Source organism: Gymnodraco acuticeps, unplaced genomic scaffold, assembly GCF_902827175.1.
Source record: "Gymnodraco acuticeps unplaced genomic scaffold, fGymAcu1.1, whole genome shotgun sequence".
Taxonomy (NCBI): domain Eukaryota; kingdom Metazoa; phylum Chordata; class Actinopteri; order Perciformes; family Bathydraconidae; genus Gymnodraco; species Gymnodraco acuticeps.
In genome coordinates, this window is record NW_022989977.1 from 3,186,540 (window position 1) to 3,200,870 (window position 14,331).

The 14,331-nt window shown below is 37.1% G+C and overlaps 2 protein-coding genes across 2 annotated transcripts; one reads left to right on the forward strand and one right to left on the reverse strand.

The window, feature by feature from the left end:
• Window positions 1-255: 255 nt before the first annotated feature.
• Window positions 256-9,180, reverse strand: LOC117543284 (C-type lectin domain family 4 member C-like). The gene is made up of 7 exons (XM_034211459.1): window positions 9,024-9,180; window positions 8,496-8,579; window positions 8,300-8,407; window positions 8,020-8,214; window positions 2,110-2,270; window positions 1,589-1,710; window positions 256-627 (listed from the first exon to the last, which is right to left on the reverse strand). Exons 1-7 carry the CDS (start codon window positions 9,082-9,084, stop codon window positions 483-485), a joined length of 876 nt encoding a protein of 291 aa, XP_034067350.1. The 5' UTR covers window positions 9,085-9,180; the 3' UTR covers window positions 256-482.
• A 1,375-nt stretch (window positions 9,181-10,555) lies between these two features.
• LOC117543181 (tetraspanin-13-like) lies at window positions 10,556-14,331 on the forward strand. The gene is made up of 6 exons (XM_034211288.1): window positions 10,556-10,761; window positions 12,151-12,318; window positions 12,511-12,591; window positions 12,801-12,914; window positions 13,022-13,138; window positions 13,273-14,331. The coding sequence occupies exons 1-6, from the start codon at window positions 10,699-10,701 to the stop codon at window positions 13,345-13,347; spliced, it is 618 nt and encodes a 205-aa protein (XP_034067179.1). The 5' UTR covers window positions 10,556-10,698; the 3' UTR covers window positions 13,348-14,331.

Genomic DNA, 14,331 nt, shown 5'->3' on the forward strand with positions numbered 1-14,331 from the left:
TAAAATTATTAATTAAAGTTGTACTAGATTGAATTATATTGTTTCTAATTTTTGTCATACTTTTTTAAAATCCAGTACAACAACACAACTCAATATCAGCTCAATGCTACATATAGTTGAATTATAACCCATATGACCGTGTACCTTGAACATGATGTAACATTGCATTAGCTTGTACACGTGTAGCCAACAAGTATAGATGTATAGGAAAATGAGCATGTTATAACACATACACAGTACAAAGTAAAACACATAGACATTGGATGGATAGTTTTTATTGACTTTCTTTAATACACACATGTTTTGAAGCATACCATATCTCAAAGGTAATGGAGTACTCTGCAGCATTTGTAGAACTGGCAATGAATTACAAAAAGTACAAAAACTCAAACAGGAGAAACACTATGAGACAGCTTTGAGAGGAAGACATAAAGAAGAAGTATTACATGTTAAATAACCCATTTGGATGATATAGCCAAAGCCTAATCTTGTTTGATCAAAGCTCTTGTTTCACAGATCCAGCGGTTCTTCATTGAGCAGCTCTTTCCGCACCAGTTGGCCAGAGGATCTGCTCTCTGCTGACTCAAAACACAATTCCCTCTGCAGCCATCTTGTGGTTTCCAGAACCTGGTGAAGGAAAACAGATCATGGAATCAATCAGTGACAAATGTTTTTGCAAATACATTTGTTCGCTTTCTTGGCCGTCAGGTTTACTGAAATGTGAACATCAAGATTAGGCACTATCTTACTATATAGGTAACTGACCTAGGCCTCACCCCCAATTCCCATTGAGCCACTTGATTTGGGGGAGTGGGTCATCGGTAACTGGAACTATGGTCTAGATATATAAACATTGGTTTCAAAATTCTTGTTTGAATTTGTTGACATACTAGAAACAACGTTCTTATAGAGGGAATTTAGGATATCTCTTTGTATCGTTCAAAAATTCAAAAAAAAACATGAACAAAATCATTTTAAGCTATATGTTTTTTAGGTATACGGTGTTATAGAAATCAGGTTGTGAACGACATTATGACAAAACATCCATTATTGTGAGAACATTTTGAAAAGTTTTCTGAAAAGTTATACTTAAATATTTAAATTTGACATTATCTAATGGCAACAAATAGTGAATATTGGAAATACACAGATACAAATTGGCAAAGTATAGTAAAATAAATGTGCATTTTGGAAGTGGTCTTTTTGTCTTAGGACATTTGCCTCTGGTGTCACACCTTTACTTTTATACTGTGTTGCGTTTGTTTCTTCATCCCTCTTGCTTTCTCTGGCAAGGTTTGGTCTTTGGTGTTACTGAAGGAGGCCGACATGTTGAAAGGTGTTTCTCCATCTGCTTTTTACTCATTTCACCTTCTGCCATTTTAAAAAACCGGGCGATTGTTGCATAATCTTCCCTGTGTGTCATATTTCACTAAAACCCAGTCACACAAAGTTCAAAATGCAGCACACAGAGGGAAACGGCTGCCAACCTGGCCTGGTGTGTGATAAAGACATGTGTCTAAATCACTGTGGTGATGATGTTCTGCATGTGGCAGCTTTTGAGTGATCGTGAGTGTTTGTGTGTGCTTACATCACAGTGAGGTTGCGTCCATCTACCCAGTCCCACGTCCACATGCCCGTCTTCCTCAAGCCGATCCAATATCCATGATTATCATCCTTATGATAGTCCACTGTGTGGTTATTGATGAATTCCTAGATGTTTTGATACAGTTGTCAATATAGAAAAGTGTCATATAAAATATAACTATAATTTAGATAACACATTTCATACAAAAAGATGCAATAAAATGTACATCACAAAGAAATACGCATTAAAAGACAGAAACGAACATTAAAAAACATAGCAGAAAGGATTAATACATAAATGAGATTTATTTTAAAATGTTTAAAATGCAGAATTCAACTGTGAGTGGGATTTAAGAGAAATTAACACAATATTTACACTATATGGTTTACTGCATAATATATTCTTAAACAATCATCTTTTTGGCAGTTGTCACACAGTATATTTTCTGGCTATGAAACAGAGATGGAGATGCTCTTTGGCTTTATTTGAGCATGACATAACAAATTAAATCAAATCGTTCTTGCCTGTTCCTCGAGGCTCTCAATCACCACCAGATCTGCACGCATGAGTTGGCAATCAGAGCGGCTATCCTGCCAAGTCTTCCAATCGTAGAAGTATTTATTTGCTTTAAACAGGTAACAGTTTGACTGAAACGGCACCCAGCCGTCCAGGCAAGGTTTACACACTGTTGGACAAGAGACAACACAATCATAGTCATTTTCTACTACATATAACATAAGTATCATCCTTCCCTTTCTTAAAACAGCTTATTTCACTCAAAATAAAAGCATTTCAGTCAGACAACTCACGTGTTTCTTAATATGTTTATTATAAGCAGCATATAGTTTGAGTTTGGCGTCTAGGCTCGGGCCTCATCACTCCACAGATGTACAAAGAACATTGAGTGATGGTTAGATAACTATCCCCCGAGCATACAGGTGGAAGCTGGGGTGGTGGTGGGGCAGGCAAGTACACTCTAAAAACGAATTCAGGCGACCTTTCACCTCCACTTAATTAAATGCATGGTTGCAAGATAAAAATGTGAGTTAATTGATTTAGATAAACATTTGAAGTTGCAAACATTAATTTATAAGTTGTGTTGACGTAATAATGTTGGTAATTACATCAACTTAATATTGTGTGTAATTTGAACTCTGATTTCTGCGTTAATTGACTTAAAACTAAATTAAAGTTGTAGTAAGTAATGCAATTGGCTTGATAACTTAATTGGTCTACACCTTGAGTTAAGGATTTCAAGTCCACTCCCACTTAACATGCCTGGACAAGTTCCCACAGTTAAGACAAATAGAAATATACAAAGGACATTTTAAGGTGAGTGTCATCTTTTGTCATTCAAATAGATAGCCTTGTAGTTGCACTGTAGGCAAATTGCTGTTTGACCAAAATTAGCAGCCTTTGAACTGTGAATAGTTCTGTGAGAGGATACAAAGTAGTAGAGGCTACTGTGAGAGTAAAAATACTTTGGTTACTATTGTGATATCTCTTTTTATTAAAAATGAATCTCGGTGAAGCAGATCAAGGACATGCTTCTTGAGGTAGGATCGTTATTTAGAGTTGTCATTGAAATGCAAGTTGTTGGCAGTCACCCATTCAGAATATATTCATTTAGGTCATTTCTCTTTTTTTCCTTTTTCAAAAATAGCACAATACAATTGAAGTACGCAGAGAACTATAGCCATCCGCTGCCTTGTCGTGTACCTTGGAGAAAAGGAAGAGGACCTTTTCAAGGACTTTAGCGACGTAATTAAAAATCTTGAAATAAAATTAAATCCACGGGCACAGTGGATTTTACACAGGACAAAAGCACTGCTCTCTGTCAGCTACATTTTGAAGCATATTGCACTTTTGGCCACACCCCAATCAATAATGCTTAATAAGTGCTTCAATAGGACATGAATATCGCCTTCATCAGTGACCGGTCCACCCCAGGATCTGACCACACGATGGCAACCATCGTGGTGGAGGGAAACAAATGAATGAGCAAGCATTCTGCGTTAAATGTGTTCATACTGTTTGAAATAATGACTGTCGGCAGTGTAAACATCTTTGTTACATATTTTGTAAAATTGATGTGTGATCTGCAGATTGGTGGCCATTGAGAGTTTCTGTTTCTGTAGTTTTACAAAAACTTTACTGATTTGACATATTTGGCACTGGTTTTAAAAATGCCAAGGCCTCTAACTTCGATGTGATGGCAGCATGTATTTGCTGTGTCCCCATGTCCCATGGTAATATGGCTAATGTGTTTATTTATTATTTGTGGGGCAATTTAAATTTGTGTTATTTATCTTTTTTTTCAAGATTTAAATGAAGCTCAGCGCAAGTTCTTTCAGGAAGGCTGGGTGTGTATACATTCACTCCACAGCTGCATATAATCAGCTCATCACAGGCGTTATCTTTAACCTATTACATTTCACCTCATTCTCCAGCAGCCAATCAACGTGCTGCAGCCAAATGTTGAGATCTTCATAGTATCAAGTGAATACTTAAAACAAAAGTTAATTATAAATCATATATGATCAATCATATTCTTGTATGAACCCATAATGACAATGCTTCTAGATGGTTTTTGAATATGTATGTATGCTTACAATTTTATCTGTTGCTGTTTGATAACTTTGCGTTTTAAAAAGAGGGTGTTGAGATCTTCATAGTATGTTGAATACTTAAAACGAAAGTTAGTTATAATCAAATATAATCAATTATATTCTTGTATAACCCACAATGAAAATGCTTCATATTTTAGGATTTTCTATATTTACAGTATAAACAAAGCCAAGTGGTTTGTTAAGTTGAGTGTAAGACCTATAATGATGTATGGGTGTCAGTGATAAGAGAGTAGGCAGTTTCTTCCCTCTCCTCTCACAGCAGTTCACAGGGAGGGGGGCTCCGGACCTAAGGAGAAATACATTGAGGCCTCAAAAAGGTGGTTATGTCATAGCCATAGAATATGTCTGGTCATGTCCCTTTTTACACAAACATGGGAAGGTGTGTCTTATGCCATAGCCAATAGAATATGTCCAGTCCTGTACATCAGTGGCCATGCCCAGGTTTTTTCATTGGTTGGGTGGAGGAGGTGTTTTTGGGGTTTTCTATCCGGTTTTTTGAGCATAAAGAGACTGGCTTTTTGGGAGGGAGAGAGAGGGGGGGGGGGGGTTCCCCTCGTATACTCTCTCCCGGTAGGCTCTGGCCCTCAGAGCTGGGTTAATAGCTCTCTGTAAGGTTCTCTCAGACTTGGTAAATATCTCTCAAATTTCTTGGTTGAATGCTGAGTGAATTTCTTTGTTTGCTGAGTGGAATGATTTGATGGGAGATGTGTTTGTGAATATTAGTACCCGCCACCTGTGAGGATCTTCCTCCGAATTAATGCGGATAGGAATGGGTTTTTGAATGTTATTCCCGCCGTCTGTGTCGGAAAAAAGGTATGAAATTGATGTGAATTGATTGGGTGAAAATGAAAGTTTGAATGTGCTTTTTATTATCACCGGTCATTTATGAGGAAATGCCTCTAAATTCTATCGGGAGATTTAGAAATCACAACTGAATTGGGCAGTTGAAATTACAATTTTGGTAATAAATGTAAGACTGTGAATTAAAGTTTCATATTTGAACATGATCACAGCATAATTTTGTTTAGTATGATTATAATGTTGTAAAGAGAGAAGGTAAAAACCCTGTAGAAGTTTGGACCTATTTTTCTTCAAATAAACTGATCCCACCTTTTGGATTGGGACAACTTAAAAGACATCAGCGCTCTCTCCTCTCCTGCTTCAAAGGTAAGACTGCACCCTGCCACACTCACACTTAGGTAGGGTCACACCTCATTACTGATATCAAAATCCTTCGGGATCGCTTAAACAGATTAAGAGAGTTGTCTGAATTGAAACAGCAGTTAATTGAACCTGGTTCTCCAGGAGTTAATAGAGGTGAGATCTTGCTGACGTTGGTGGATCTGAGCCAAGCAGTAAACTTACATAGAATCAATAACTTCGGTCAGGTCAATTAGTAGGTCAGAGTAATTTCCCGGAATAAATTATCAGGACCTCGCCCACTCTAACACAAACTATAAAATGGTTCTCCTCTCTCCTGCAGTCAGCTGTGATTTCAGGTGTTCATGCACCTATCATATGGCATGTGTCAATAAATGTTCGAACAAAATGAATTCTCTCCTGATTGAAACATCATGTGTTGAAATAAACAACTGCAGTTCAAAATAAAAAGTGAATTGCCTAACATTTTTGTTGTGGAATTAATTAATTTCTTTCTTTAAAGGCAAAAACATGAAAAAGATAAGAAAAAAAACTATTGAATACAATATATTTGGAGCAACTTAATTTATAAATGGTTGACAACTTAAAAACGTGTGTTCACAATGATGGTAATTAAGTACATACAACTTAAAATTCCTTTTAAATCATACGGTAAAACTAGTCGGAACAATTTAATCTTTTGAGTAATCAACTTCAAAACTTGTGTTTATAATACCAATTATTAAGTAAGTGGTAATTAAAAACACCTCTGATTGTAGAGGAAAAGCCTTCTCCCCTAACTCAAATAACTTTGTTGCTTTAAGACAATCTCATTAGAAGTTGTCTTAACTCAATAAACATCGATGCAAACTGTTGCGTTGATTTTCTTTGTTGAGCCAAGGCATTTGTTTTTAGAGTGTAGCAGCAACATGAAACAGTAGCAGCAACATGAAACACAGCAGGAACATGAACGTAGCAATAGCAAGTGATCACAGCAGTGGCAGCAGCAGCATTAGCGAGGCAGAGGCAGGAAGACATGGCAGCTTAAATAGAGCGGCATGTTTAGGAGAATGTGTTTGGTTGGTTGTAAGAGGGACGAGGTGCGTCACGTGTTCATGTATCATTGGTGCTCAAGTTGACTGCCTGAACTAGCTCGCAGGCTTCGCCCCATTTTGTGCCAAAATGTACAAATTCTGAAAGATGAATTATGTTTTTTAACAATGTTCACAAGAAAAACTAATCAAAATGAAATAAAAGGTAGTGGTTATATTAACAAGTTAAGAGCTCAGAAGTAAGTGGCTCGGTAGACGAGCGATGACAAACATCCAAACAGACCCCTGAAAAACTTAAAATAACTTAAATAAAAGTACAAATACTGCACACTTAAATAGTCCACAACAACCTTAAAGCAACACAAATTAAAGTAGACATTGTGCAGTATGTGTAATATGTCATATGTTTCCTGTGAGTGTTTTACGATTATATATGATGTTTTGAATTAGTATTACTGCATTCTTGTGTGTGTTGCATTTGACTCATGTAGATTAATAAAGTTGTGCTAATTTGAATAACTTTATATATTGGTGGTAAGTATATTGTTTCAAAAATCCTCAGGCTTGTAGCATTGATATCCTCTTAGAACTGTGTGTGTCTAAAAAGTTAACTTTTAACTAAAAACCAGCTGGAAAACAACTCTTTATCCCTGTGTTGAGCTTTGACGATGTGTTTTACTCATTAGCCAAGAGGGTTTTAGAATGAGACTTTCCTCAAGCCATGAAGGAAAAATAAAAGTAGACATTGTGCAGTCTCTGTAATATGTATGTTTCCTGTGAGTATGTTATGATTATATATAATGTTTTTGAATTAGTACTTAGTGTTTGTCTAAAAAGTTAACTTTAAATTAAAAACCGACTGGAATATATTTTGTATCCCTGTTTTAAGCTTTGTGACAATGCATTTTACACATTAGTCAACGGGATTTTAGAAGGAGACTTTTCTCAAGGCATAAAGGAGCATTACATCCTTCAGTGACATTTAGAGGAGATGCTCATTTCAGGATCATAATTGTATTTTGTGCCACTATTGAGACATGTCTCCATGCTTTCGTGTTCAAAAAGGTCTTTATTTCTCTCATACTGCCTGTGCTGCAGCACCTCTGTTCACCCTCTGTCTGATACCAGAGCCCAGTCTGCTCTGATTGGGTAGCTGCTTAGAGATGTCCCGCCCCTTAGCCTATCATGTACAATGTGTTGGAGCGCTAGCCAATAAAAGCATGAGGGTTACACAGTGATGTCATTATGTTACGGAAGTAAATAAATGAGTCTTATGGAGGCGTTTCAGGAGGGTGGGGAGTGTTTGCGAGGGAAACTCCCCCTGGACGTAACTTTGCAGACCCTTTACATGAACAAAACCGTGCATAACACAATACAGGAAGGGGAAAAATAAACAAAAAGGATAATTGGGTCTCCTTAAAATAGCTTTCTCTGTAAAGTTGTAATCTAAAAATTAAAAACTGTCTGAAGTTCAACTGTCAGACAATAACAATGGAGTAAAAAGTTTTCCCTTTGAGATGCACTGGAGCAAAAGTGACTCAAGTAAAGCACAAATCTAAAACATGTTCTTAACTTGAGTTAAGCTCTTTCACCAATGACACCATGTGTTTACCTTTCTGTGGGCAGAGTGTTTTCACAGGGAGGTCTTGATATTCCATGATGACTCCGAGGGTCCAGTTGAGTTGGTCTCTCTCTCTGGTCAGCTTTTCTCTCTGTCTCTTTAAATCCGTCATTTCTGTCCGCAGCTGCAGATTCTCTGCCATCAAGTTGTTTCCTTCTCTGTGCTGCTCTGACATGACTGTGTTGACTGCATTAAGAGAGGAAACTGTTACCTTTGCACTCACTTGTTGTTTTAACTAAACTAAACCATGTAATCAGGTAGACAGACTTACAGTGGATTCTGACGGTGATGAAGGCCGACACCAGGATGAAACAAAGTATCCCCAAAGCTGCTGCCACCAGATGAAGCGGAGTGTATCTTTGAGCTTTCTTTTCCTTTTCTACAAAGAACAGAAAAAACGATCAATTCATAAAAAAAATGTATAACAAATGATTGTCATTTTTTATTTCTTTAGATCCATAACGGACCTGGTGTGGCAGGATCTGCATGCAACACATTCTTCTCCAATGTCTTCACCTCATCGTAGATTGCTTCCATGTCGTATGATTTCTCTGCAAAATGCAAAAGAGTTTGAAGGAAATTAGAACTTTGAGATCACACAGAGATTAATTTCATTTTACTACTACTTTAGTTCAGTTTAGATCATACATCTATACAATACTGGAGCTGTGTATACTGAGTGTAAAAACATGTATTAAGTCCTGTTTATATATAAGTTGTTTTAAATGAAGTTGTACAGTGTAGTACAGTGGATCATATTATGTTTGCATGTAAAAGTTTACAAATGCATCTATTAAATAAATCCAATTACATTTGTTTTGTTCATGATACCTTTAGCTTCTGCTCTACATTCAAGTATACTACAGTGAAAACTGTGTGCAGTACCCTCAAATGATGTGCTTACAGTGAGTATTACAGTTTTATTTCCAACGCTGCCCTTGGTGCAGTTAGGCTGACAGAATATGTACAGCGTCAAAACAAAATGCATGACTCACCATGAGCAGAATTACCCTTAGTCTTGAAAGTCACCGTCACGTAATTCAGCTCTTCTTCCATTATCCTGTCAGGTTAATCCCAGACAGAACGCACCTCACCTCAGAGACCAACACTAACACCATGGCAGCAGTTTAAATGCAGGATATCGTGAGTGCACTTTGGCTTGGTTAAGGACAAAAGGAAACCCACTGTGAGGGATTACACATCATGCACTTCTTCTTTTTGCAGAATGTGGTAAGACTGACTAAGTCGTGTTCTTTTGCTTTTTTACAGGAACACATTTCATCATACAATAAGAAACCATCACAGGTCTTATTATTACACGTATTAACAAAATAACAAGATAGTTAACATGTGTCAGTGACTTCTTGTCTTGAGTTCACCAGATGGCTGTTATGTACTTATGTTGTTCAGCATGTTGAAACATTTAGCTGGATATTTTAGTTTTAAATGAGGAAAAAGACATAATTTCTGTATTGAATGTCTGTATCCATAACCTGTCTTTTATGATTTTGTTTGACATTTGGTACGATGCTCGAACTTCTTTTTGAAATCTTGAACTCTGAACTTGAATTGAGTAAAAATAAAAAGAACATGTACAAACATGGGGTTTTCCTCTTTCAAATCACTTGATCGTCTGCCCTTGCTGACTCATGATTTCCGTTGACTCAAATATTATTTGATATTTTGTTTATTTAAATCCAGGTTAATCTGGTATTTAATTTAAAATGTTGTTCAATCTTCATTTATTTTGCAAATGAAACAGAAATGTTTTATGAACACTCAAATTGGTATTTCAATGAAATGACCATGGCCAGCTCTACCTTTAATCAATCAATCTGTGTTAAATGTAAATTAAAGATCAGTGAGGATAATTGAGTAAAATACATGACAGATACATTCATTCATCAATAGACATGTTTTACTTAATAAATTGTAAAACTGTTTGTCCAGCAGATGGCGATCAAAAACTATTTGTACACAACATATAGTACACTCAGTTGCCAGTTTATTGGGAACACGCAGCTGAAACTCATACAGTCCAATGCAGCATCAGTCCTTACATAAATCCTACCTTTTTAACGTTTTCAATAAGGGAGGTGTTGATTAAACTTTATAATCATTTGGGAGGTTTTGTTTTTGAATATTATTCCCTTATACTCTAGGTGTGTTTCTATGATGTTGGCCATCCCATTTTGAATCAAGGAGGGTAGACACAATAACATAAACATCTCTATTTGTCAAGAATGTTGTTATCTCAAACGCATAGGCCTATGCTTAAAAGTAAGGGAGGTGTTTTTTTAAAGCAAAAACATATTGTCCATATCCAATAAAACATATCAACATATTTTTTAAATGTGAAGTGGAAAAGACTAGATAAAGATATCTTAGTTACCCTTAACATAAAGTGACCTACTGATCTGAGTTTAATAATATGTCCATAGGAAAATAATAATCTGCATGAGGATATGACTCAGGTGTAATGAAGGTGACTGACCAATCAGCGAGCTGGATTTGTTTTCAGGAAATACTCCCTGGTTTCCACCTGCGGCCTAAAAGCCACAAGGAGCCGGAGAGCCTCGAGACTGAAAGCTTTTCCTTAAAGCCCTGGGAAAAGTAGGAATATATCAATTTATTTTTATTTTTAAGGACTGTACCTACTGGCGAGCAGAGATGGTTTGCGGAGGATACGTTTGCACCAAGAACGCTCTCTGCGTCCTCAATATACTTTACATCGTGAGTATGCTTACTGCTGTTGAACCGATGGGGATTTAACTGGAATAAGGCTTTAAATGTCAACACATGTTTCTGCTTTCATCATGATTTGGGCTAGTTACCCGTTTGTTCATTATTTTAAAAGATGTAAGCGTTTATTAAGAGTCGTTTCCTTGATTTGGCAGCAGGCAGGTGTTTGTGGTAAATGATTCGGCACAGAGTTCATGGCTGGTGTAGCTAGTACTGCTGGCTTCACAAAGAAAGGATAATAAATGCTTAATCATAAATAAATGTAGGCTTATTCAAACTTTCAGGCATCTCTGAGTCTCTGATTAAAACAACACGACATATCTCTTTATTTTGTTTTTATTTGACCTTTTTAACTAATTGTATTAATTGAATGTAGTTTTATTTCATCCACAAATAACACGACATTCACTACATTCTTTTTTTAAAGTATAAATATACTTCCATTTACCATAACACGTTATGATGGATTTGGTTATTGGGATATCCATAATAGTACTAACCCTATAGAACTAAAAGGCTATGTAAATGTCTTGTTCTTGCACTAACCCCACATGTTCAGTCTCAAGCAGGTCTGACATTACAGATCATTTAAAATGTGCATCTTTGAAACAAAGAGCACAGTCACCGTAAAGGACGGGTTTTTTTGTTACGACATCAACATTAGTACAACAATCTATACAAATAGGGATTAAAATATATTTTGTATACAAAACAAATCCAAAAGAAGTCAAAGTATCATGGTGAAACCTGCCTCTTCTCCCGCGCGGCATAAGGCCTCCACGTTAAAGCAAAGGAAGCCTTTGTGTTGCCGGAGAGTACACATATTTTATTAGAAAACTAAAACTGGAAATGTTGGGGGGACTTTTAAAGGCAGTTCTATATCTATACACTCTGGAGACTGTCTTGGAGAAAGAGTTTCAATGAAAATAAAATGCTTAATTGTATCAGCAAGCAACTATGTGGCTAGTTTGAGAAGTATGTTGATCTTTACCTCAACTAACACGCCTTCAACCAGCTGGTATACATAATCGAGCCTCCACATGACATACAATCAAACGTCCCTTTCATAGGCTCAATATAAGACAATAAGCCTCTGTGGTAATTTTGTGTGTCTTTGTAATTATCTTGGTCTTTCTGTAGTTCTTTCTGTCTGTGGTCGTGTGTCTATCCATCTCTTTTGTATCTATGTTGTCATTTAATGTTTCCTTGTGGTCATTTGTATTCTCTTTTTAGCTTGGTATGTGTCTCTTTTGGTATTATTTTGTAGATGAAGGCCATGTTGTTTCCTGACATGTTGTGTCCCTGGTCTTGTGCTCTTTAGGCCCCTTCAGTAATCCTACATGTTCCTTCTTCTCTCAACATTGTTTCCTTCCTCCTCAGTTGGTGAGTCTGCTGCTGGTTGGAGTGGCAGGTTGGGGGAAATGGTTTGACCTGGTTTCCAGCATCAGAGTGGTGGCGGGGGTCATCGGCGTCGGGGTCTTCCTGTTCCTGGTCGCCTTTGTGGGGCTGTGCGGCGCCCTGAAGCACCACCAGGTCCTGCTCTTCTTCGTATCCTTTGGTTTGTTTTACTGAGTACAAGGAGTCGCATCACACATCAAATGGTTGTGTGCCAAAGGAGGATGAAAAGTAAATAACCCAAACACTCTTGTATCGCTCTGTTAAGCTTGTGTTTCATTAGTTCTTGTGAGATTTCAGAATGTTTTTTTTAAATCTTATAAAAACGTCCTTAACTTCCTTCAGTACATGATGGTCCTGTTCATAGTGTTTGTCGGGCAGTTTTCTGTGTCCTGTGCCTGTCTGGCCCTGAATAAAGACCAACAGGTATGTTCATTTTGTCTACATCGGTTCTATGATGAAGTTATTTTGGCCTATTAGAGTCTCAGAAACATTAATACTCGCACATGTGTTGAGTGAAATGTATTTATACAATTATAAATTCAGAGTGATTCATGTTAATCCCTTGTTCTTTTCTTATGCTTTCTAATGAAATAAATGAAAAGACAACCAGACTGTGTGCTTTTCCTTTACAGAAACTTCTGCTGGAAGTTGGATGGAACAAATCCGAGGCCACTCAAAGGGACGTAGAGAAAACCCTCGACTGTTGCGGCTTCTCCTTTGTTCCCATCAATGGCTCATGTGCTGCTGTAAGTAAACCCAACTGGAATATATTTATATTTTTCCTCTTGGGAACAATATGATCTTGACTTGTATGATCTTGATGTTAATGAATGTTCTCTGTTACTTCTACTAGAGTTGCTTTGACATCCACCCTGAGACGTGTGTAACGTGCTCCACCACCATACTGCAGTATGCCGGAGAGGTGCTACGCTTTGTGGGCGGTATCGGACTCTTCTTCAGCTTTACAGAGGTCAGTAAATGTCATAGCAACAAATAATTCGGTGTAGTTCGAGTGCTGATGTAGACGTTTAGATTAATTGTGCTGGTTTTATCAGAAATGCAACAAAAAATGTGACACTAACACTTATCTCTTTTTTCTTTTAGATCCTTGGAGTTTGGCTCGCTCACAGATTCAGAAATATCAAAGATCCTCGATCGAATCCTGGAGCCTTTCTATAACCACTCCTACAGTAAATGAACACTGCTGAATAATTGTTGTTCTTCTAACTTTGAAAATCAAACTTACAAGGACATTTGTATTGAGTTGGACTGTTAGTTGTGACCATTATATTATAACGGTAGTATGTAGAGAAAGTGCCTTGTTAGCTACACATCTTTGTAAAGATTTCTCACAGATGATATTATTACCTGCTTCCTTACTTTCATTGAAATGATGCAGTTTTTGTTTCTTCGAATGTTGTGTTTCTTTGGAGAAGTTGTTAGACATTAAGGGTGACATTTAACATGTCCGCTTTCTTGCATTTGATGGCACCATCATGTCTGTAACATAAATATGAAGCTAAAGCTAACGGCTGCTTAGTTTAGCTTAGCGTAGCATAAAGACTGGAAGCAAGGGGAACCAAATCCACCAGAAAGAAGTGTGTTTGGTTTGATGGAGGGTTACATGCCAGACAATTACTTTCCTGAGAGGAAACGATTACAACCACAGGCTGTTTCCCCTTTCTTCCATTCTTAATGCTAAGCTAACCGACAGCAGGGGTAACTTTATTTGTACAGTTGTTATAATCTTTAATCTGACTTCTGGCAAATAAAGGCAACTCCATAAATGTTGAACTCATTCTTAAGCATCACCTCTTTAATTATCTCTTTCATAAAGAAAGAGTTCTCTCATAAAGAAAGAGTTTAACAGCTGCAACACACACACACACACACCTTATGCAAATAAACCGCAGGTTAGCACCATGATGGCTGACTGCTCACCACTCCCAGAGATTAAATGATAATGGCTGAACACAATTCACTGTGTTTTGCAGACAGTGGATTTGGATGTCTTAAGATAACATTGAATTCAAACCTGTTGCAGTTTGACAGATCAACTGTTACAAAATCATGCTTTTGTTTTCTATGTATATTTATTTCTGTTTGTTTCTTGTTTGAAACACATCAAAACATTGTATTCCTACTAAATCATGCTTCATCATA